This window comes from Meleagris gallopavo, chromosome 15 (assembly GCF_905368555.1).
Source record: "Meleagris gallopavo chromosome 15, MGAL_WU_HG_1.1, whole genome shotgun sequence".
NCBI classification, from domain to species: Eukaryota; Metazoa; Chordata; class Aves; order Galliformes; family Phasianidae; genus Meleagris; species Meleagris gallopavo.
Window position 1 is genome coordinate 9,077,974 of NC_139418.1, and position 24,995 is coordinate 9,102,968.

General features: G+C 42.3%; 1 protein-coding gene across 1 annotated transcript in view; it reads left to right on the plus strand.

Annotated features, from left to right (window-relative positions):
- The first annotated feature begins 113 nt into the window (after window positions 1-113).
- Window positions 114-24,995, plus strand: part of NSG2 (neuronal vesicle trafficking associated 2) — a 38,612-nt gene continuing 13,730 nt past the window's right edge. Inside the window, exons 1-3 of the mRNA XM_085236772.1 lie at window positions 114-3,087; window positions 3,478-3,628; window positions 16,857-16,976. Coding sequence (XP_085092898.1) covers window positions 3,500-3,628; window positions 16,857-16,976 — 249 coding nt within the window. The 5' untranslated portion in view covers window positions 114-3,087; window positions 3,478-3,499. The remainder of the gene's footprint in view (window positions 3,088-3,477; window positions 3,629-16,856; window positions 16,977-24,995) is intronic.

The following is a 24,995-nucleotide window of genomic DNA, read 5'->3' on the forward strand; positions in this document are numbered from 1 at the left end:
TTTTCAGCGTTTGAAAGCAGATAAAAACAATGTTACGTGCAATAATTTACAAGAACACTGCAAGGAAAGTGCACCGTGTGGAGGAAATATGTCTGATGAAGAGAGATAATGACCATAAGAATTTCACAGATCATGGAGCAAATATGGAAAATAATGTTCGTGAGCATTGAAGAGCAGTTGATTTCTGTGTTCAGACTCGGAGAGGCTGACATTTTGTTTACAAGTTGCAGAATTCTTGAATACAGTGAGATGTTCTTCTCAAACCTTGCTGCAAATACTCTGCCTCTTAAAGACAGACAATAATCCTCGGTGTAAACTGGTAATGAAAACATTAATTCCGCTTTGATTTGTTTAACTGAAACTAGAAAATACATCACGGGAGTCTTATTAAAATAATCAAGAGAAGCATATATTTTTGTTGACAGAAGGCATGTGTTTTTTATTCCTCTGGAGTCTCATGTTGCTCATACTGCTGCTTTGTCTTATTGCCATCACTGATTTGCTCTGTGTGGGTGGAAATGTCAGACTCTGTGTTCGTTCTGTAAGAGTGAATTCACTTGTCGTGTTCACTTGGGTTTACTTTCATGCTGTCTGCAGAAAATCTTCTCTCTTAGGATCTTGCTAGCAACTTTAAGCATGTGTGGTTTTCCATAAAGCACCCTGCTTTTACTTACTGCTGGGAGTTGAGTCTGCCTGTGAAGCTGGCATCTGGCAAAGAGGTATTTTCAAATTGAAATCGAACATATGACCTGAAGTAGATACAGGGATGGTTCAGTCTCACAGAGGAAAAAAAAATGGCAGTTGAGGATGTCATGAAAGGAACAGCTTTGGGGGATATGGTATCTCCCTGCACACCTCCTTCTGCTACTTTACCACCATTCTCAGTTGGTGCCACCAAAAGACATTGCCTGAAATGTGCTCCTATTCTGAAGAGTCGTAAGGTAGAAACTGATTCTGCTTACTTATCGCAGGTTCTCCTGCTGGGATTCTCCTAGTGATAACGTGGCTCTAATGGCCAGTGCTGGAGTGCTGGCAGATTGATCTGCGTTCTCTGGGTTATACAGAGTATCCCCAGCAGAATTGAGTTCTGTTTAGTTATCAGATTTGCAGCTACGTGGAAAGTATTTAGCAGTGGAAGTAATGCACAAGAAGGTATGGGATTCACCTCGCCACTGCTTAGCTATGTTACGCAGAAAAATACTCAGGTATAACCAACTGAAGATAATAAATTAAATTCTGCAAGCATATCACTGCATCCATGGGAGTAGACAAGCTAAACAAGCAGGTGCCTTACTTGCAACTTCATTTTTCATGGTGCAACCGCAATTCCCATGGGTTTGCGCAAGTGATTCTGCAGATATACAGTGACTGTTTTTGCAAAAGTTGCTGCTAAAGACATTTCTTAAGTAAGAGGATCTATCTACTTGTTGCTAGGACAGTATTTGGACGGTAGAACATTCATTTCTGATGTTGACATGCATAAAAATAGTTTGGTTTTCATGTCATGGTGCACATTTTCAAGCTATGAAAGGCATCATTTTGCTTCTCAACAAAGCACTCTCATGCCCCTTCATAATTGCCAGATAAAGATAGAAAACCACCATGCCATTTCTGTGGAGTTACAATGCAATTGTTTCCTCTGCATTTTTTTGGTAGTATTTCCCAATCCCTCAATTGAAAACAGCTCTTTTGCTGAGAGAGGAGCCAGAGTAGTTCAAATGTATGCATTCAGTAGAAGGTAACTGCAGACTCTGTGACTCCTTGGATAGTCAAATCACTTCACGTGGTATAATCTATAATGTAATGAATGTTGAGGAAAGAGCTGCTGCCTTTACTTTTTTTTTTTTATCTGTCATATGGGAAAAGGCTGAGAGAGTTGGGAGGATCAGCTCTTCCAGTTGAAGTGGGCACTGTGCAGAGGTTTCTGCTAGCCTGAGGGATGGGATGCATGAATGATATGGGGTGGTCTGATGGGAGCCTACTTCAGTACACCTGCAGAGCTCTTTAAGGGTTGGTGTAGAATCTGGAGTGCTGATAATGTCTAGGACAAGACTGGGCTCCTGTCATCATCTGCTTTTTGTGCTTTTAGATTTCCTTACAACATTCACGTGTTGAATGCCCTAAAGATCATCCTGAGCCAAACGGCCAACAAGACATTAATCTCTGCACAGAGCGTGAGCAAAGGGCTTTTCAAGGTTTATAACGTGCTGGTTCTGACAAGGTGTTGGCACAGATTGCCCAGGGAAGTGGTGAAGTCACTGCCCTGGAGGTGTTCAAGAATCGTGCGTGTGTGGCACAGTGGGCAGTATTGGTGGGGATGGGTTGGGGCTGGATGAAATGATCTTAGTGGACTTTTCCAGTGATTTTATGATTCTATGATGTATTTTCACAGATCCCATCCTGGATAAGTAATGATTGGTTGATTTCTGGTATCAGTACAAACATAAGTTATTGATTAAATTGGTACAGTGTAATAATCCTTGTAAGTGAGTGGGTTTAAATTGCCTCTTCAGACGCACAGAGCATAATCCACGATGAATTATGATTGGATCCATAGATGGACTGTTGGACTGGATGACCTTTTCCAGCCTTACTGATTCTATGACTGTATGACAGACTCTACAATCCCACATTCTCCTGCCTCTTTGGGATATGCTCTGCCGCCCTTATACGTAGGTATCTTTTCCTGGCCGGTCTGCAGGAGGTGTAATCTCGGTGAAAATCTTGTTGGGTCTCGAGCTGAACCCAAAGGGCATCTCGCAGCCCCCGGCTCCCTCTGGTGCCTGCAGGGGGCGCCGGGGCGCGCGGCCGTGCGCGGCGGGGACGCCAGGGGGTGCCCGAGGCCGCGCGGGGGCGCGCTCGCGGCGGGCGGCGGCGGCGGGAGGAGGGAGGTGGGAGCAGCCGCCCGCGCCCGCCCTCAGTCGCGCTTGCGGAGCCGCAGCCGCGCGCAGCGCTGTCCCTTCAGCACCGCCGGCACGCGGCGGCCGCCCGCTCTCCCGTCGCATTCATTTCCTTGCGGCGAGTCAAAATTAAGAGGAACCTTCCCGCCCCCGCGCCGAGCCGCCGCCAGTGACCGCGTGGTTTGCAGTAAGTAGGGGCTGGGGGCGGCGGGAGGGGAGACCCCTGGGGCTGCGGGAAACCGGGGAGGGTGTGGGAGCCCGGAATGCAGCTGGGTGCGGGTGCGCAGCGGGAGGGGAGCATCGGTCAGAGGGATGGGGCAGGATTTGGGGTGGTCGGTGCTGCTTGAGGGATGGTGTTGGCAATGGTGGGGCATTGGGAGCGGCTGTGTTGCACAGGGATGTGTTTGTGGGGCGGCTGAATGAGGCACTGCAAAATCCGTGGGTGAGGTCAGCCTCGGTGGGGCACGCCGTGTGCCTGCAAAGCCAGGGAAGCAATATGCCAGGGCAGAGCAAGTTGGGCAAGGCAGAAATTCTCTTCCTGCTGCCCCTCTGACATTGATCGTCTCAATGGTTTTAGGTCTGGAAAGAAAGGTCTAAGCATGGTGAAGCTGGGGAGTAATTTGAACGACAAGAACAGCAAACCACCATCCAGTGAAGATGGGTTTCAGACAGTTCCTTTGATCACACCTTTGGAAGTAAATCACCTGCAGTTCCCGGCTCCGGAAAAGGTAAAGCAGAACCCAACAGCACTCCTGCATGGCCATACACACGGACATCCCCTTGGGTTTACTGCCCCATGGGTTCCACTGCCCCGTGTCAATCAGTGGTCTCTGATGAGAAAGGCTGTGGCATAGTGTCTGTACAGTAAATAAGAGGTTGTTTTTCATGCCATGTTTATCTGCTTTAAAGAGGCAAATGAGCACACAGCTGTCCCCTACTCTTTCCTTCCTCAGAAAATATCCAAATATTCCTTCATATGTATAAGTGGATAATGTTTAATGTGTTTCTCTTATGAACACTGGAGAAATTGAGGAGCATTTACAGTGCGTAATTGTTATCAGTAAGATTAATTGCCTGCACTGAGAGTAATGTGATGACTCTTTCAAAATAAGAAGCTATTTTAATTATCTCACTCAAGCTTTGTTTTCTTTTCTGTGTCTGTGCAAAGCTCTTTTGGGCATCTGTGATGCTGCTTTTTACCCATGAATTCCCCCATCCATAGGGTGGTGATGGAGCTATCCCACGTTTGGTTTCCCCAACTAGTCCCACCTGCCAGGGAACAGCTTCCTCCCTTGCTCACTCCACATTCTCAGCTCTGAATGCAGCACTAAAATGTCCAGAAAGGTGTCCTAGTGTTTGTCTGAGGTTTGGTGGCTAGGGTTTCTTAGATGCAATGCATATGCTGGAAGTCTTTTGTCAATATCAATGCAGTGCTGGTGCATATCAATACAACTTGGTGAAGACATGATGAGATCGTAAAAATCTGTATGCCCCAACAGTGCTTATAAAAACAAAGCCTGTCTGCAGTGTAGTTCCCAGATACCACAGAGATGGAGCCAACTCACTTGAAAGTACATGACAGAATGATTAGATCTCACAGGATAATGGAATAATAGTAAAATTAACACTGATTATTATTGAATATACATTCTCTTTTTACTGTAGCGCGCAGTGAAATTTCTCTAAATACATTAGGAGAACATGATGATGATGTGATAAAACTGTCTCAATAGACAAACTTAGTTTATTTTATGATGGAACTGAGTCAAATGCCTTGACATCCTGGGAACCAGAGGCAAACCAGAGAAAGGAGTTAGCTTCATTCCCCATGGGCCTCATGGCAACTAGGAGAAATTTTACTGCATTCAGGAGAGTTTTGCTCCCATGAATTGTTGTGAATGAGAGGGTAAACTGGCCTTTGTCTATGACTCTCATAAAAACAATTAGGCAAAATAACTTAAGCAAAACAATATGGTTTATGACAAATGTCTGGGAAGATCAGAGGAGAGTATTGGTGTGTAACAGTAACTCATCTGATGCTGGTACAAGTGCTTTATTGATATCATGCACGCTGTTGCATGATGTGAAATATAATGGCTCGTGTATCAGACGAGACATGGACAACCTAACAAAAATCCTTTCAAGCTAATAAAGTGGTAATGACTGTTCTCATGACCATCACATTCCAATTGCCTGTTGGTGCACAAATATTGGAGTGTATTGGTCCGGTGTGATTCCGTGCTGATTTTCCTGTTTAAACATGCCTACATCAATAATTCACATGTTGTTAGGTTACATTACCTTCATTAGCATACATTAGTGTCAATGCATCTACTGACATCCGTATTTTTCTTTGCTGGGAGAGTGGGATGTATCTCCAGGAGAGCTAAGCATGATTCAGAACTCATTAGAATCAATGGTATTGATACCTGCAGGCTGTGGTTCAGCTCTTGTCTGCAGTAGACCCAGAGTTGACAGTAACTGAAGATCTGTTACCAAAAGGAGAGATTATTTAGGATAAAAGCAAAATAATTCACTGCCCATTTCCTTTGCACTTTGTGGAACAGATTCTATGAGGGTGAGTTCACCCTGGGGCAAAGGGTTTGCATAAAGACCTGATGATAAGGAGTGGGGCCTTGGGTGAAAGGCTTGGGTGAAGGTTAAGTGGTGGGGGAAACTTCAGCTTTGTACTTGGAAAAGCAAAGCTGCTACTGAATTCAGTAAAACTGTGAGCCTGAGGTAGAGCAAACATGGATTTCATGTCTTTCAGAATGAATTTTTGTTTGGACTTGCCCTGCAGTCAGCAGGCAGAGTTTAAAAAAAAAAAAAAAAAAAAAAGAAAAAAAAAGAAAAAAGAAAGAAAGAAAAAGCCAACACAACACAGAAATCAATTTGACATTTTTCTGTGTATTTGCCAAACCTGCCAGCAGTTGATTTTAACTTGTGAGACTGGGAGCACAAGCTAGGGTGCTTCCTGTGCCTCTTGCATGGAACGCTGCAGAAATCACTGGAGGTAAAAGCGGTTTGGTGTTGGGGTCTGTGTGTATGAACTCAGATGGGTTTTGCTGTCATCTTCCTAATTGCAAATCCATTGCTGCTCGCTTTTATCCACCAGGAGGCAATGCTCCTGGCCTCCAAGCTTCCTTCAAGGAACAACATCTCTTGTGCCACTGCAACAAAGGGCTGTACCCCCTGACATTTTCCTGTAGCTGAAATCTACAGGGGGGAAAATACCCGAACACCTGCTTTGTGTTCCCTTTTCTGGGCTTATCTTGGCCATTAGAGGATATCTTCATTTATGATGCTGCAAGCTCTCAACCCAGATCTATCCTGTTTTGTTTTGCAATTTAGGGTGCATCAAAACCAGAACAAAGAGGTTTGGCAGCAGCTTGGGTCTGTGTGTTTGCTCTAGCTCCAGTCTAGTACATGTGGAGTGAGGAAGGCTCTGATCCAAGATATACTGGGTCTGTGCTGGGCAGCCCACTGCTATTACTGTGTGAAGTGACGCCTTTGCTTGGTGTGTGAACAGTGCATGGCAAAGATTTTCAAGCACTGTTAATACGTAGACCACTGCTTCTTTTCCAGCTCAGTCTTACACACATGCACGTCAAAGAAAAACAATCCTGTGGTTTGACAGCATACTTATCTGTGTATCTCCTGAAAAGCGACCCACAAAGCCCATGGCATCTACAGACTGAAAATCATTCTTATGGGCTTTAGATATCTGAATTTTTCCTTGCTTTAAGAATATTTTTGTAACTGGTGTTGGCCTCTGTAGGTGTTTCACTGTAGCTTGACCTCTTTCCAAGTGATTTTTTGTGTCTGTTTCCACTTTCAGAGAAAGGATACAGAGAAAGGCCATCAAAGTGAGACTTGCTCATGTGATGTAATTCCTGAAACCCATCTCTTTGCAGACAGTTCTTGATTAGAATAAATCACGTGGTGTAGGGGAGAAATACTTAAAGCTATGCATTAACTTACTGGCTGTCCTTTTGGGGATGCTTCCCTAACAAGTTTGTGTTCTGATGTGCTGTGAGCTTGGCAGCTCCCCCTGGCTCCCACCTTGATGCTGTTGACATTGATGCACCAAGCAAGGATGTCTCCTGCAAAGGCTCACACTCTTCCTCCTGCAGCATCAACATTCTGTCTGCAGCTGTATGGCTGAAAGGGGAAAAATATACCCGGATGGTAATTTTTCCCACTAGGGTGCTAAGCCTGCTATGCATTTATATTTATTGACTATCTCCAAGCTTTTCCCTTGCTCCTCCCTAGTCTTGCTGGTGAGCATTTGCAGAAGGCAGGGACAGACACTCTTGAATCATTTTTGCTGGAATAATAGCTGTCACTGGTGTCAAGCCTTTGACCTAGCTTTTTGTGTTTCCAAATGTAATTTCTTTTGTATTCAAAAAAGCAAAACAAAGAAGTATTTTTCTTTTAGGAGCAGAGGGCAGAAGGGTAGCTGTTCACTTCTTTTCCTAGGTGTAGGCAAAATGCTTTGGCTGTAGTTGTGACGTGTCCCTACAATGATAATCCTAACTGATCTGCGGCTTTTCACAGCCACACTGCTTCACTGAAATCTTAAATGAGACCAACAACCGGGGACTTCTTGGTCACAGCGGCTTCAGTGCTAATCCTGCAGGAAATGCCTCTGTTCTGGCAGTAAAAATCCTAATTTTACATAATACCGAAGTTCATGGAAGCTATTGTCAGGGCTGAAAAAAACATCCAGCGTGTCTTTTGTGGGGAAGGCTGCAGAAGACTTATCATGTGGTCCATTGTTCTTCGTTCTGAATGCATCTGGAGGCTTGAGAAATCATTTCTCTGGTGACAAATTCCTGCCATCAGCCCAAGAAAGAAACAAAATTGATGGAACTGCTCTCTTCAAACGTGCTTCCCACCCTATGGTCCATTGCTTATCTTCTGTGGCTGCAGCCCATGCTGTGCTTTTATATGGTGTAATCAAGAATTCCTGAAAATCAGGAGGGTCCCTTGAGCTCGTAGCCTGTCCCTATTGGTTTAGCAGAAAATAATGTTTTGTCCTGGCCAGCTGAGCAGGCATAATTAACAGTAGGCTGAATGAGTGCTCCTGTGCCCAAGGGAATACATGCAGCTCTGTCCTGAAGCCCTGATGTCTGCCTGCCCTCTGCAGAGCCCTCAGAGCAGGTAGGGCAACGTGGGGCTGGTTTGGGGTGCTGCTGCACGTTGCATGGGCAGAGCTCAGCACTCCCTGCCGCTGGCTGGAGGGCTCTGGGTGTTGTGTTCCTGCTCGCCCTGCTGGAGACCTTTGGTGTTCAGTGGGAGGGAGCAAACGGTAAAAGAAGTGATGGGGCAGGGTTAGTGATCGGGGCAGTTGAAAGAAGGAAGAGTGAAAGGGAGGAGGAGGGAACAAAGGGAAAGAAAGCGTGAAAAAAAATTTTATATCTTTTATTGCAAATCGGAAGGAATGGGGGGGCTGTCCTGCCTCATTCTTCCCTTTCTGCATCTGGGGAATGATGCCTAATCTCCACAAATACCAAGCCTGAGCCTTCCTCCCCGCTGACATTTGTCCCCCTTCTGCACTGTGCAAATCCATTTGTCCTCTAAATGTGTGTTTGGATGTAAACACCGCCTCTGCTCATTAAGCTATAATAAATATTTGCAGCAACGCTCAGCGCTGGCAGTGCTGTGTTTCTGGGGTAACCTTTCTGATTTTATCTGCTCAGCTCGGACAACCCTTATTGGCACTTGGTGCTCTTCTTCTCTGGACGTGATGCTGTTGGGCTGCCCTCCCCTAACACACCAACGATCTCTGGTTTCTGTGTCCACTCCAGGCAACACTGTGCTGCAATCTCAGTGTGCTCAAAGCCTGCACAGGCACGGGGCAGCACGCAGCTACCTTGCTTGCATACAGATAACGTGTTGCTGCTGCAGCTCTGGAGGATGGAGTCTCTGGATTTGTGTAGCCTGTGCAGAAATGTCTCTCCTTAACAGCACTGCTGTCGGTCGGTGTCTGAATTAGGCAAGTTAAGGCCAGCTCATGCCTGTTTACATGAGCTCCTTTGCCTCTCTGAAACCCTATTATGTCTGCACTGCATTTCTCAGAGCTGTGTTCTGCAGAAGCAGCAGAAATGGACACAGGAAAAATGTGTTGGGGTATGGGTGTTTGGTTAAGCCTGTTGCAATCCATTCTTTTTGCTAAAGATGCAATGCCTTTGCTGGAGGTGTAAGTTATTTCAGCAAGGCTGTTGGTTGAACCCAACATACCAGTTGCTTACTGATGTATGAAGTAAGACTGGGAAGGATTCTTGACTGGTGTAAATCTGTGGTGTTTAAACGAAATCAATGGAGCTCTGCTAATTTACCCTGGACAATTTTATTGTCACTACTGCTGAGCGATTGGTTCTTTTGTCTGCTTTGCTGCACCCTTCCTCATCTGAACCTATAGAAATCAATTTTTGTCGCCCCTTCACAGCCTCCCATGGGTTCCTGCTGGTTGTAGTAACCTGGAGATTTGTAGGAAGACTTAACTGAATAATTTCCAATCACCTCTTTGCTTATGAGCTGTGCTTTTTCCTTCTCAGCTGCTTTCAGTTCCCAGTGCAGCCTCTGCATTCTGTGCTGCCATTCATTGGTGATGCCAGGGCTGATTACATTTGCTTTCTTTGTCCTTTTGTGATGTTCCTTATGCCTGGAATATCCTCCTGGCACTGATTCAAGAGAACATTTTTTTTTTCTACCATCCTCTGTGAAGATCATTTCTAGTACAACACTCATTAGATGAGTTCATATAGAGAAATGCAAAAAGCAGCCTTTTCCCGTAGAATGCGCCTTTCTTTATTGACTATGGAGGCTGTGGATTTAATCCTTGGACATCCTTTTCCTTTTTTTCTTTATCTCCTTTTTTTCCTTTTGCTGAATGGTGTTTCAGGCATTTTGTGCATTCAAGTAGAATGTAGGGTGTCATGGGGACCAGAATTGCATCCATCCAACACACCAATTTTATTATTAATCTCTGGGAAGTCTGCTTGCTAAGATATATCATCCTCTAGCTTTGGAATCACTGCTGCCTCTCCCATGAGGTGGGACATAGCTGCAATTATTTGAGAAAGTTTTTAAAGACTAATTGTCTATAAATCTGGGGATTTGCAAGAGTTGATTGACATGTAGTCTCAGATCACTGATCCATCCAGACCAGCGTGCCTCATTTCTAGCACTAGCTTGTGCAAGTGTCAGAAGGACATACAGGAGATGCACTGGTAGATACGGAACTGCTCTGCTCCATGGACATTCCATCCTAAGCCTGTAAAGAGAGAGATTGTTTTAAGCCCCAAAACGTGTTTGGTTTTTTTTTTTTTTTCTTCATCTCTTTCCTTACACTCTTTTACTACGAAGTATTTTAACTTCAGCTGCTGTTGGCATTGTGCACAGCTCGTTTGCCCTTTGAGGCTGGCTGTGTGTGAGGATTAGAGCTTGTAGGTCACTGGAGATTTTTGCGTGGGAGCAGGTGGTGAATTTTAGCCATCCTTTGGCACGTAGACATACACATAGAAACAGACATAGTGACAGCAGATTTAGTGCCAAGACTGGGGGGTCACCATTCTGCTATCATCAGTAACCTGGACAGTACACTGCAGCTGGGACTCTGTCAAAGGTCTTTCTCATATACTGATGCTCAGTTGGGTAATGACAGCAAAGAAAACCACCGTGTCAGTGGCAAGAGATTTTATTTTCTGTTCTCTCTTTGCATGGAATGAATACAGGCATGTCTTTGCAAGCTGAGAGTCTTATTGTCATTTAAAAGTGATCATGACTGAGCCATAAGGAAACTGATGGGTGTGTTACAACCATTTTGTGGGACTACAAAGGGCAGCTTTGAACCTGGCTGAAACCTTTCTCCTTGGTAGGAGATGTGCATTTTGTTTATCTCCTCTGTCAATCTGAAAGCCACTCTGAGTGAGAGACTCTTCATTATTAATAATCCTGGGAAGTAGTATTTTAAATTTTTATGGTCTGCACTTTGCAGCACCTGAACCACAATATATTACATGCACCGTGGCAGTGAAGTGGGAATTACAGCAAGGCTGCATGTCCTTTTCCAAATGAATAATTTAAAGTTTTCACAATGCCAGTTATGTTAAATATTATTACTCATTTCTTCAGGGAAAACCATTGAGCTCAAACGCAAATATAAAGTGGCAATAAATGATGTTACATTTAGTCAGTGCGAGACAAGACTCAGAATTCATATCGGTTCATTTTCTGAAACACTTACTTCATCCCACTGCAGGAAAATCTTTTTTAAGTTTCCATGCTCAATGTGGCATTTTTCCATTTGTCACATTTCATGTCTGGGCTGCTCCTTCCCTCTGAAAGCAAATGCTTTTAATATAGTCCATTTGGTGAGAAGCTGCCCTTCTTTTCCTTTCAGCATCCCAAATGTCTAGATTTCCCAGACTCTCCTACTGTTTGCTGTCTCAAGGTTGTCCGCGTTGCGTTTCCTGCTGGTGTATGCAGCCTCTGATCTGTTGTTTCTCGCCTCAGCACACCTATAATTTTCCAAAGCAGCACCACAGAGAAAGTCCCTGGTCCTGCATTCATCACAAACAAGGAAAGGTTTCCTGTTACCTCCACTGGTGTCAGTAGTGTTAAGCCTAGAATAGTAAGCGTATTTACATTTGGTACTCAATATATGTTTTAGCAAACAGCATCACTGGAAAAATCTTGCTTGCGTGGGCCAGCGTGATCGATGTGGCTTGTCTTGCTGTGTTTGGGTTTTTGTAACTTAGATAGCTTGTACTGTGTAGGCTGCTACTGGGCACTTGTGGGATTGGAAAAAAGAGGGAGAAGATGCAAGAAAGCAAATAGAAAGTAAAAACCTTTCAAGACATAGTGAAGTTGCATCTGCTATCCTAGAATGACCGAGGGCAGCAGTTCTGCAGAGGACTGCCATTTTCCATATAGCGTCTGGCTTCCTCCCCATCCTAGCCGTATCATTTGCCTGCGCTTAATCCCAAGAATGTTTCATTTATATGGAGCTCCTATTGCCCAGTTAATGAAAACCTGAGCTCTGTCGGCAGCAGCCACAGGTTGCTGGTGTGACTCAGCACATCACTGAGCTTTTCCTCTGGCTGCCCCTGCAGGTACTGGGCCCATGCTGCTGTGGGAAGCTCTTGGAGTGGTCCTGCAGAAGAATGCCACAGGAGCCCTGTGCCTCATAGTTACAATTGGCTGTGGGAAGGTGATCGGAGCAGATTTAAGCTCTGATCTGGCAAAAGCACTTAAATGCACACTTAACTTTAAATATCTGACTAATCCTGCTGATGTTAATAAGACTACGTGCAAGCTTAAAAGCTTCACTGAATTAGAATTTAATGAGTTCAAATGCTAGATAAACTTAGCTTTGGAGGAAACTGCCAGGACTAAGCATGTGGATTCTTGTAATTAGATGTGTCTTTTTGCGGCTCTGTGGATGCCCTTTTCTCTTGTGTTCTTGTAATCTCCTCTGTCAACTTCTCTAGGAAGCAACTTTCAAAGAACAGTTTGATCTTGGCTGTAAAATGAAGAAAGTCCCAGATAATTTGTTTGTGTCCTCCTTATTTTATCTGCCATGGCACAGTGTATCTGCAGTTAAAAGTGGAAGTTCTCTGGGAAGCAGTGTGAAAACTTTGAGAATGGGATACAACAGCAGCCTAATTTGCAGGGAGATGTTCTGAGATGATGTTTACCCAGACTCCATCCACAATGCAGGCTTTAAAGGCGTACAGCAGTGTTGGGATGAGCTATCAGGAAGCTGCTCTACTTCATGGATGAACTCAATACAAAATGAGGCATAAGAATATGTTGGATCAGGGCTTAGATGAGGAAACAGGAAGGCTGATAGGTATCCAGGACTGTTCTAAGAGTATTCATCCAGCAATCACAAAGTCTTAGACCATAAGGCTGATTGGTGGGACAGTTCTTGCTTTTTAATATTTATTTGCAGATATGCAAGTTGTTCTGTGTGATGAATGAAAATAAGAGTAACAGTTCTCTGCCACAGAAAGCTCACACAGTTATGGATGGTGACCCAGAACAGCCCAATGTTTAATCACGAGGAGTATGAGTTAAGATTTAGAGAGTGTGCAGGAGGAGGTGAGAACTCAGGAAGCCAAGTGCAGAGGATGGGCTGAACGGTGTTGCTGTGCTAGGAGTGGCAAAGGCACTAATGGTCTGTTTTGGGAGTATTCAAGAGACTTCTTGTCCAATTAAACACTGATTTGATTGTTTGCATTTGTTGCCTGTTCTCATGAGGCTGGAGCACAACCAAGCCCTGCTGCCAGCTCTGGTACTTACCCTCTTACTGCAGCACATTTTCATTGTAATAGCATTGCAGTGAAGGGAATGAAGTGATGGGCATTTCTCCCACTTCAGTTTGCTTTGAATTGTAACCTAGACAGGACCCCAGTTTTATATCCCCTTTCTCCAGTTTCTGTCGAGAACAACTCTACCGAAGTCAGCAAAAAATGAACAAGAAGAGAGAATCAGGATCGTTGTTTGCTCTGGTTTGTAATAAACGCTCATCCCTCTCCCAAGAAACATGTCGTAGAGTGAGATGAATGTGCCTTGTTTGCAGTGAAACAGTAGGATCCTGGTCTCTGATGGAACTGCTCTGGGGCAGCTGGTGATAAACGAGCTCTGATCATTGCCATGGCTGTGGAGTCAGTGGGAGTTTTATTACTGTACATCCAACAGCAATTTGGTTAGAATTTCTGGAAGACTTCGCTGCAGGGATTTTTTTTTTTCTCTATGATAAAATGGGAAGAAAAAATGAAAAAGAAGTGATGGCAGGGAAACGGGGGGAGGCAGAAAGCCTGTCCCACCCTAACAACCTGAGTCATAAAGTAGAAAGTGGAAACAGAACAAACAACCAAAATAGCAGCAATCAATCATGCAAAAAAATAGGAAATATTTCTTTATGAGACTCATTGTTCTTTCCGTGTGTACATTACCACCTGACAGTGCTCCCTCCTATCCCCAGGTGCTGCCGAGGCAGCCCTGCCTGGGGTGCTCTCACTAGGGCCCGAGGCACAAGCGTTTGATGAACACAACTCAATTTCCAGAAGCCTTTGCGTGGGCTTCCTGATGGCAGCTTGTTGGATGGAGGGGGTGAGCATTGCTGCAGCAGTGGGATCTGTACTCTGCCTTATTTATTTAGACTGTAGGCGACTGAACAAGACGTAGCTCTTTTCTTCTAAATGTGTGCCCAGAGCCCTCAGCAAAATTGCGTTTTTATCCTTACTGCCACAATATTGAGCGTTACCCCCACGCTACAGGTCTTCAGTTTTCTGTTTTTCCTTTCTCATTTTATTTCTGTGCTCTCCTTTAAGAGGAGACCTCAGTGACTGCCCTTTCTTCTGCTGAGTAATGCCACCAGGTGTCTGACAAAGATATTTCTGCAGAGCAGCTATTTAGCTTTTGCAGTGCCAAAAGGCATTTAGCTAAGGTATTTCTTCGGTCCTCTACTAAAGCCTTTTGATACCTCTGCAAATGTCCCTGCAGAACACTGACCGATGATGTCTGTGGTTCTACACACACGAATCTCACTGCTGGCACAGTCAGCAAACTGGGTTTCAAGCAGCTTCTGATCTGCCTGGGAGCTGATCTGATTTACTTATCCCCAAACCTGATAGATGTTGCTATTGGACTTGGACCTGATGCCTTATTGCAGGGTTGAGTGGCTTTATTTTCAATCTCATGCGTGTATGTAAATGCATATATGTAGACAGCATATTTCATACTTACCTGCTTAGGAGATATTTGTTGAATGTGATGACAAGGAGTGGAAGAAAAAGTCAATTATATATATAAAAACATGTCAGGCTTTTAATTTCTTTTTTCTTTTTTTCTGGTGTCACAGATTTTCTCTAAGACCTAATGTTAGAGCTTGTAGGAATGTCCTATTTAAAAATCTTTTCGGCAACAACATTATTGTCAAGCAAGAAGCATGGATTGATGACAATTTGGTATTGTGGTTGGTAGGTTTAAAAGCTGAGTGAGCGTAATTTCTTTGCCCTGGTTGGCAGGTGTTGATGGCTGACTCTATAATTTACTGTACTGGGTTACAAAAGGCCTTTCCTTGACTGGAAGCTAGGGCCCAGCTGTATGCAGTCCTGAGTACATCTGTCCTCTTTTGAGCAAGAGAATGGGGTTGTTGCTTATTGTTAATACAGAGCTAACCTGGGCAAGCTTCTCCTGACTGGAGAGGGAGCATTGTTTGGTTTGGTCCAAAGTGTGTCAGGCTGCATTTCAGAGATGGCAGAGCTCAGTTCAGTAGTAGAGTCATTGTGGAGTTAGGGTTCATCCCAAATATGCTGAATCAAACTTGTCTCCATATGTTACATCCTAGCATGTATGTTGTGTCATTAGAAGTCCTGAGATCCAAAATGCTAACATAGGTATGTTTGTGTGTTTTTTTTTTTTATTCTCTGTTCTTTTCAAGACTTAATGTTGCAAATACTGCTGCAGTAAATGTTATGGAGAGGGATTTACTGAAGGATGTAAATATTCATTAGTCTTTAATGATTTGCATTTGAATCCAGAAAATTGGCTTATGACTCCATGCTGATTTTCTCTCACTCTGATTTCCATGTGGCATTAAGTGCTAGAAAATTAAATACCTGGGGTTTTCTGTGGTCTAAACCACACTTTACTGTCTTCACTTGCATAAAAGTTCTTCATTAGCTGGTAACTCAAGCTCATGGATTGCCTTATAATCTTTCCCTACAAACCTTCAAGACTTTGTCTCTAACGCAGAGCTTTAGGATCCACCCTGTGACCTCCTCTAGTGTTTTATTTTCACCTTGGCAAGGCTGACACCTGCGTAGCTCTGCCAAAATGTGAATGGGAGGCCAAAATGTGGAAGTGCTGGCCCTGTCATGTGGAGCTTTAATGTACTTAATCTCTCTGAGCCTTGCAAGTCACACCAAACTGTTACGTGCCTTGTGTCTGATGGGATGCTGTGCATCCACCATTGTTTGTGGTTGCTCAGAGCCTCAACCCCACTTCTGCAGGGATGAGCTCAAACCCTTGGCTGGTGCTGAGGATGGACATTTTGCCTCCTCCAGCATTCCCCAGCTAGATTAAGACAGTGCATCTGCGCTGGCATCCTCTCATAATGTTGTTTTCTTGCACAGGCTCATGGTCGAGTAGTCTTTTAGGCATGTATAATAGGATGGATATGCTCACACTAATACATCAGGACTATTGATTTCAGTGCACAACCCTCTGGGAGCAGTTGGCATTAGGTGTTATATTTTCTGTGTTTGTGGTTGTCATGGTGACAGTGGTGGGATGTGTTTTACCCAAAATATTTAGGATCATTCTAGGTTACAAATAAATTCAATGTAGATTGAAAATGCAATTTTGGTAATTTAACTGTACCCTTTTAAAAACCACTTGCAGACGGCTCCACTGGCGTAAGCCACCTTGGTTTTATAAGATTAGCAGGAACTGGATTAGTCAGCAAATGGCAGTGAGATCTTCTGGGGAAAACCCAAGGTGATAGAATGAGATTAATATTGATAATATGGAGCCTGAACAAATGAGAGGCCAAACAGCCTAACTTTAATTTGGGGTTAATGGAACTTGTTAGGCTGGGGCTTTTAGTACGTGAGTTTCTTTTCTTTGAGCTGTTTGTTGTTTTACATCTTCTGCCCATTAAATACTGAATAAAAATTATATGCCTGACCCTAAACAATATGAATGTTAAGCATTTTGCTCTCAGCTATTTTAAGATGGTCCAAGGTCTCTGTTATCTGCTTGTCTGTTTATCTGTATTTTAGTTCCTGAGAGAGTTATGAGTTATTAATTGATGGTTATGAGATCCTGCTGTAGGTTCAAGGGAAAGTTGGAGTAGAAAAACAATGGCTTAGATAACAACAACAACAAAAAAAAGTGCATGCTGTGTGCAGGAACCTTAAAAGTGTTGATGTTTTCCAGGTAATTGTGAAAACAAGAACAGAGTATCAGCCTGACCAGAAGAACAAAGGAAAACTCAGAGTGCCCAAAATTGCTGAATTCACAGTCAGTTTCACTGATGGTGTAACAGAAAGACTAAAGGTAAGAAATGATTATCCTGCTGCCTTCTGATGTGAATGCCATTCATTTTAGAAATGCTAAATCAAAGTGACAGTAAAGACACAACAAATTTAATGCTCCTGTCATCACTTGTGTCAAAGAGAGGTTTATCTGAGTGAATACGAAGCTGTTTTTTTTTTAGAACGGGCTTGAAAATACCTTTATAACTAGATATTATAGGAAATGGTTTTCTTCTCCCAGGAAGAGTGATGAAAATGTTTTCCAGCACACACTGAAAGTAAAAAAAAAAAAAAAAAAAGAGATTTAAATCTTTTTTTTCCTCCTCAAACATTTGTGTTTAAGAAAAAAAGTGAAAATGGGTTGAAACGGTTCGTCATCTTTCAAAAATTCTTTTGTTTTGTAGTAAAATAACCCTGTTCATATTTAAAATTTTTTTTATTATGCATTTATTTCATTATAGATGGAAACTCAAACTGGATAAAAGAAGAGATATTAGAAAGTATCCAAGCATATCTTGTTCAGTAAGCAGTTCTTGTTCACAGGAATTAGAATTTTCTGAGGAAAAGTGTTTCCTTGAGAAATTTTCAACAGGCTCTACTGAAACGTGGAAAGAAACTCATGAATTATTGAATGCCTTCAGTTCCTGTTGACTGCAGCAAATTAGAATGGCTCAGTTCCTCCTAAAATTAGACTCCAAGCATGTAGCAGCTAGTGTTTGCTGCCTTTTCATTGAAAAGATATGATGCTTTTACTAAAGCACAGAGCATAAAAGTTGGGAAAAAAAAAAAAAATGCAAGATATGATTTCACAGTTCTAAAGCCAGAGGAAATATCCATGATTTAAGTAGAAAATGTAGAGACTTGGCAGTGCCTAATTAATAGTTCTTCTCCTTGAAAAACTGAGATGGAGCTTATACATTTTTAGAACGGAACATGATCCTCAACAATTAACAGGAATTCTCCCAAGCAACTGAATAATTGACTGAAGTAGCTTCCATTTGGCCCAGTTGTTCTTAATCTTGCGAAGAGTAGAGAAGTTAATTGTAATTATTTTCTAGTAATTTAGAAGACAGTGTTATTTTCAAAATTGTAATATGATCTAGGAAGACTTGTAATCATTCTTTATTTCTAAAATGAGGGATAAGGCTTATTTGAACTGACTGAAAGGAAAAAAAATTCAGCTACTCTTTCTGAAGTACCACAGAATGGAACTGTTTCTGTTCTCTGCAGAAATTCAATAATTTATTTCACGAGGAGAATTCTGTAGCTTTCATCCATGATATTTAAAACTATGATCTATTTCTAAGGAGTCTGTGAATAATTGTGTATAGCTTCCTTTTTCTACTTTTTTTTCCAGTGGAGATCCCATATTTTGATCTAAATTACAAAGGGTTTACATGCTATTGATTTCAACTAAATTCTTCACTGATCTTGCTGCATGCATAGCCAAGTTCATTGTTACCACTGGTAAAGTACACAGCAAATTAGCTGTGCTGAAATCCCCAGTCTTGGATACCACAACAGACATTTTCCATCATGAACAACATACAAATCAGAACCAGATACGATGTGCCTGAGAAACAACAGTAAAATGTAGAGTCTCTGGGAAGGGTTGGGTTCTGACCCTCAATAAATGGCATTATTGCTGATATTGGAAGTGGTGGTGATCACTGGGTATTTAGAACTTAATCCTGCAGCCCTGAACAACGTTGGTGTGAGTGTTAGACCAAGGTTTGGTGCTATCAAAAGCTCCATTAGTTAAAAAAGCAATGAAGAGCATCTCATCCCTACACACTATGCACTCTAAAGGCCCAAAAGTTAAAGCGTAGCTCATCCACTACAAAGGATATATTTCCTTTCATCAGCTCCTTCCATAAGTTATTCTTCCCTTTCTTCAAGTTCTCAGCTTGCTGTTGCATTCAAATTCTTTTGGATTGCATTTTCCTTTTCCCTTTCTATTTTCTGTGCTGTTTTGCCTTTGCTTTTGCCCGTGTGTGCACAAGGACTGATGCAGCAGCAAGCACAGGGAAGTAGGAGGCTCTGGGAGCATGCACATCACTGGCACCAACGTGAAGGTTTAAGCTGCCCTTTGCTGCACAGTGGGGATGGCTGTGGGAGCTGTGGCTATTCCTATGCAGCCTGGCAACATGACAGTTTCATTTTTAAGCTATTTCCTTTCCCTAAAGTCCATATGATTTCCATTCTCTGCTGTTCAATGTCAACTTATTAATCAGTCAGCCTCTCGTCTAATGCTGGATAAGACTATAAGCCTCTCCCTGCCTGCTTTTCATAACGCTTCCATGTATCATAATAAGTTTGTAGTATTATTTTCTGACAAAAATGAGCTGAGATAATAGGTAATATTTCATTACCTTTTGTACTTTTTTTTTTTATTGCACCACATTTTTATAACAGTTTATATTTTTAGTGAAGTTATTAAAAATACTGCCCTCTGGTTATAAGGAAGCCTATTATCTGGTACTGATGAAATCATATTACATTTGTTTCTTGTAAGAGGAAATCATAGTAAATACTTTTATTATCTCAGTTTGGCTGCAATTTTAAAAGCTTAAAAAAAATAATATAAGTGAGATCACCATATTTTCTGTTGCTGGCTGGTTGCTTTGTGTAGCTTTCCAATAGATGTGTTGGAAATATCCACACGTTCTTGCTAATTCACTGATTAAAGTATCAACCTATACTTGAGCCAGTTTATTAGCTGAGCACACTCCAAATCCGTGAGATCTGTATCCAATAACGCGTATCAGACTGCATGTTCTTCCACCCAACGTACAACTAGTATGAGTGCACCATAATCTTAAATTCAAGGATTTTCATAAGGAGCCATTTTGATATTGCTGTTCTACTGCTCTGTATATGAGGCACCTCATACCTGTCTGGGGGAACAGGCAGGATGGTACAACTGTAAAGAAATAGCCAAGAGGTCATCTTCTGCCTGCTATTACTCTACTTTTAGTAGAGTGCAAAGAGAGATGTTTTATTTTGCACTCGAAAGGTAAAATTATCCTCAGTTCAAACAGAAACTTGACAAAGTGAGTCCCTATCATTAATCAGTGTTTGTAGAAAAATGCCGTATTTATGACTGTGCTCCCCACTCACTTGTATCTATTTGGAGCATTTTTTAAATTTCTTCTTTCAATCTGGGAAGTACTTTCTGCTCTTCTGATCGCTGGATACGGGAAAATTCTTAGAGAAGGACACTTCCCAAGTTTTTGTTGTTTTTTTTTTTTTTTTTCTTTTCTTTTTTTTTCTGAGTCATAGCTGCATTACAAAGAAGAGGAGACTCTCTGGGGAAAGTGTGGGACCTTATGGACATGGCAGTCAAATCTGTAGATGCCCTTTACTCTGCCTTTTGGCTATCTTTTATTGAAGAGTCTAATAAATTATTAGGCAGCTTTCTAGCATGAGCAAGCCAAAGCCAGAATCTAAGCTTATGCATGAATATTTTTCATTCATCCAGAACAGGACCGAGCTCTTTAATTATTGTAAAGAAGAGACTGTCCCTAGGCAACAGTTCTTATTTCACACTACCTCTTCCAGGAATTTTAGATAGCTTCTGCAACTTGTCACATCTCCTAATAGATGAGATTATGATTCTCTATAGCTCAGCACACAGTGTCCTGGAAGTTTGACCAATTAGGCTTATTCTTCAGCTGGATGAGTCACCCCATACATACTTTATAAGAAATGTTTAAATAGTTGCGCGTAGATGGGTTACAAGAAAGTGATGTAAAAGAGCATTATGATTGAACCATCTATATATAAAATAAATTTCTTTTATTGTTTCACTCCTCCACAGAGAAGCAATGGCAACACTTTTTTATAAGCAGACTGGCAGTGATTTGTAGACCTTGCCTCCTCCAGGCCTTTGGAGCGCATCCCTCTGAGGAAGTTTTTGAACTGTAATGATCTTACTGTGCAGTAGTGATGTACACCAAGGTTTCTCAGTCTGAAGGCAATAGTGCCTGGTGTTTTGCCTTCCATGTTGCACTTTTTCATGGTACTGCACGTTACCATGCTTTGCCATCAGTAGTGACATCAAAGTGGGTAAAGAAAGGGTCTGCAAATGTGATGACTCATGTTTCTTTGCAGAACAGTACACCTAAGTCTACACATTTGAAGTAGATCTTACTGCTTCTTTTTGCCAATTATATTGCATGTTATACATATAGAGAATGAATATCTCATGCAAGTTACATGAATTGAGTGAGTTTCTGCCCTAATTTACATCAATGTCAAAATGAAATTGAAATCTCCTTTGTTTTTTGAGCAGATTATCCATTGAATCAAAAATCATATTACTTCTGGAGGACGAGTTTTCCAATCACTCTGTTTCTCTTCCAAGCAGTCCAGATTTTACAGAAACCAGGTGGATTTAGAGGGTAAAGAGTGAGTTTCTACCAACTTTCTTAGCTGTCACTGAACTTGTGCTTGGGTTCAAGACGTCAGCACCTGCTTGTGGGGAAACAAGCTGGAGGAGTTGCTGATGGATTTTTTTATGTGATCTAATCAGAAATCAGGAGTGTTGGTAGACATGTGCTGGACCCGAATTTGTCTATCTCCTAATAGCACCAGGGGCTGGCCTTTCAGCATAGGCTTAGAATTTACAACACAGAGAACTGGGCTGATGCACTGTCATCTGCTTGTTTGTGCAAGTTGCACTTCTTATTACCCAAGCTTATGTGCAACCAGTTTGACCTCTATTATCACCAAATGCCACAGAGCTGTTAATTACTGCTTTTTCAGAGAGACAGTGCTTCAGTGACCACCATCTAGGTGATAGTTACCTACTGTAATTGTCTGACTTCTCAGATCTTCCACAGTTCTTTCCTTTTCTTGGAATATTTTCTTGAGAAAGCTGAACTCAGTCTCTCAGATTGGAATAATTAAACCATGTGCTTGTCTCCAACAGAATAAGTTGGGAGTGGGTGTATGGGGGAGAAATTGAGATATTTAAGAAGTGATTTATCTACTTGGAAAAATCAGCTGAAAGCCTTGATCACTACTTCACTGAAGAATACTGGGAACTTCACTCTTTTTGCTACAAGTTGGGAAGATTCATTTTTAAAATTGCTGGCTGGGTAATCCATTCCTGTTGAGTATGCAGTGCCAATATATTTCTTATCTCCAGATCAATCCTTTCCCCTCTCTCCACCCTGAAACAGTTCTGACACATGCAATATCCAGTGGATGTTATGATTCAACAGTTTTCATCAAGTCCTTAAAATATAGTGGAACCCATTCAAATGTTTCTGTTATTGAAATACTCATGCTGAAACAATTATTTTCCTCTGACCTAATGTGAACGATGTAGAACAGAACGTATTTGTCTCCAACCGCACCCTACAAAGCTGACTGTGATGCAATATTTGTTCCTTATCAAAAAGAAGCCAGTATCTGAAACACTTAATTAAGAAAGATTTTTCTGGGCCAGGGCCAGGGCTTGATTTCATGTTGGTAACAGCTCTGCTGAAATGGAAGGTGCTTTCCCTGCTTGCACCACCAGAATGTAACCTATTGAATCCCAGTGCGTTCAGCTCAACCTTGTAGTGGGAGGTTCCTCATGTGACAAGCACTGAAATTCAGGGGGAAAGGCAGGCTCTGGGCTTGGATGCTTGTGGAGGAAGATGTAGAGTTTTACTCATGAGCAGGAACAGGTCTGAATCGCTTTATCTCTGTGGGTAAGATCTACTGAGGCGTGAGCAATAGTGTCTTTACAGAGTGGTGCAGAGAATTGCTGTGTGACCTCTACAGACACTCTGCCAAATGACTGCACCTTGAGCATAGCTTTGAGAAATGCATCATTTCCCTGAATGCATATATTTATCTACCTGTCCATCCTGTCCTTGGTTTTAAAGGACACATCATAATTGCAGCTGGGTAGATGATAACTCTTCCTTGTTCTGCAGCACCCTCACTAAATGTTGCATTCCTGTTTCTTCACTCTGAATGTGGTTTCCTGAACTCATTTTCCTGCAAATGTCTGCAAGTTCTGCTTCCACTGGTATGTTGCTGATTTATGCTGATAGTTCTTCCTCTAACCTGCAAAGGCATGAATCCCAGGAAAATGGCATGGGGCATTTCATCATGTCCATTCAACAGCTAAATAAAATTAAAGGTTCCTTCAGCTGTTTAGTTTCCACAGGGCAGGAGCAACTTATGGCTTATCTGAGTGTGAGATGGGCAATTTTCCTTACTGCTTTTTAATGCTAATAAAACACTGTTACCATGGTGACTGCCGCATCACATCAGTAATCTGGAAGATGCAGAGTGGTTGCTGAAAGATCCCATTACACTGACTAATCTGAGTGGTGCTCAAGGGAGGGAACATGTTCTAAAACAGAGATTTTTCTCACTCTTCTGATAATTGCTACTGTGGCTGATTCCAGGCTGCACAGTACTCCTGTGGGCAGTGTGATCCTGGAGAACAAGGGACAAATTGGAGAAAAAACTAGAAAAGTGGTAGACAATGTAATGTGGAGCACATTAGCACTGGCAATAGCATTTGGGATTTTGTTGCACTTGTATCAGCACAGAGAATGTTGCAATGGGTTTCTGTTGAGCCGCAAAGAGGGGGCTGAGGAGGTGTCTGTATGAGGAGACTGATTTGGGGGCTTTTTTAACCCTATGGAAATTCCCAGCAGTCATCAGGAAATCTCACTTTCTGGTGGTTGTAAGTGCTCTTCTGCTCCATCTGAGGTTGCCTTAGCAATTCTCTATTCCCTGCTTCAGGCATGTTCTTCTTGAAGGGGTGGCAGGCAGCCCTTGCTCCACCTAAGTCTTCACCAGACAGTGAGAAGTTGGATATCAGGAAAAACTACTCCAAAAGAGTGGTGGGGTATTGGAACAGGGAGGTGGTGATGGTGGTGCTGAAGAAGTGTGTTGATATGGTACTTAAGGACATGGTTCAGTGGGCAATATTGGTGGTAGCTGGATGGTTGGACTAGATGATCATAGAGGTCTTTTCCAACCTTAATGGTTCAACGATTCTGTAGTATGGCTTATCTGCAGAGTCTGAGCTTTGAGTTGTCTTTGGGCTGAGTGCTTTTCACTACAATGCAGAGGTTCTCCATTTCTCCTTGTTCACAGATCCACTGCCCAGCCTGGCCTTGATCTGATGTGGGTTAGCACCTGAGTGGATTTATACTCTCACTTGTGATCCTATTAAAGGAAATGAGAAACATTGCTCATCATCTTTTTGCCCCAGCTCAGCGATCGTTCTTCTTCTCCTCTGGCTGTGATAGGAAGAGAAGAGAATAGGTTATATCTGTCCTAGTTGGTCTCACAGCTTGCACGGAAATAGATTGATGGAGACATTTGTGATCATCAGTGACAATTCAGAGCAGTGAGCTGAGTGTGGATTTGTGCTAGAAAACAGATATTTCTAATCACATTCTCAGGTACAATCCCTATGAACCCTGCAAGCTTCCCATTGCCGTGTCTCTGTAAAAGCTTGAAGTTTTTATGAGCATTTCTAGGTAATACCTAGCTTTCTGGTACAGATGAGGTCTGAGGAAAAGCCAGAAAGAGTTTCCATGACTAAAGCACAGAAGTACATTTTGATTTAACTAGAATGGTCGGAGACTGGCTTGAGTGCTGCCTAGTAAAATGAAGAAAACACATGCACACTTTTCCAAAGTAAAAAAAAAACAAACCTCAAATATGTTTTATTTTTACCATCTGCGAGTACTGGCAGAGTAATCAGCAGAAGAGAATTTTTCAGGGATTTTTTTTTTTAACTTGATATTTGGTGAGAAGAAAGAAGTTAATTGCTATGCAGAAAATGTCTAAAAATGGAAGTCGCAGAGTATTCACATGACTAAAGGTTTGTGAAGTAGACCTGCTGAATCTGGATTTTCTAAACCATGATATATTGGAAGAAAAAAAGGAGTTATAGAGCAGGAACCTCACCTGACCCTTTGCTTTGGAATAAAATGCTTGGAAAAGATTTTCATAAGGGATTGCATGGTGATACTCATCCTGCTTACAAAATGTAATTGCAGTTTCTATTTAATTTGAA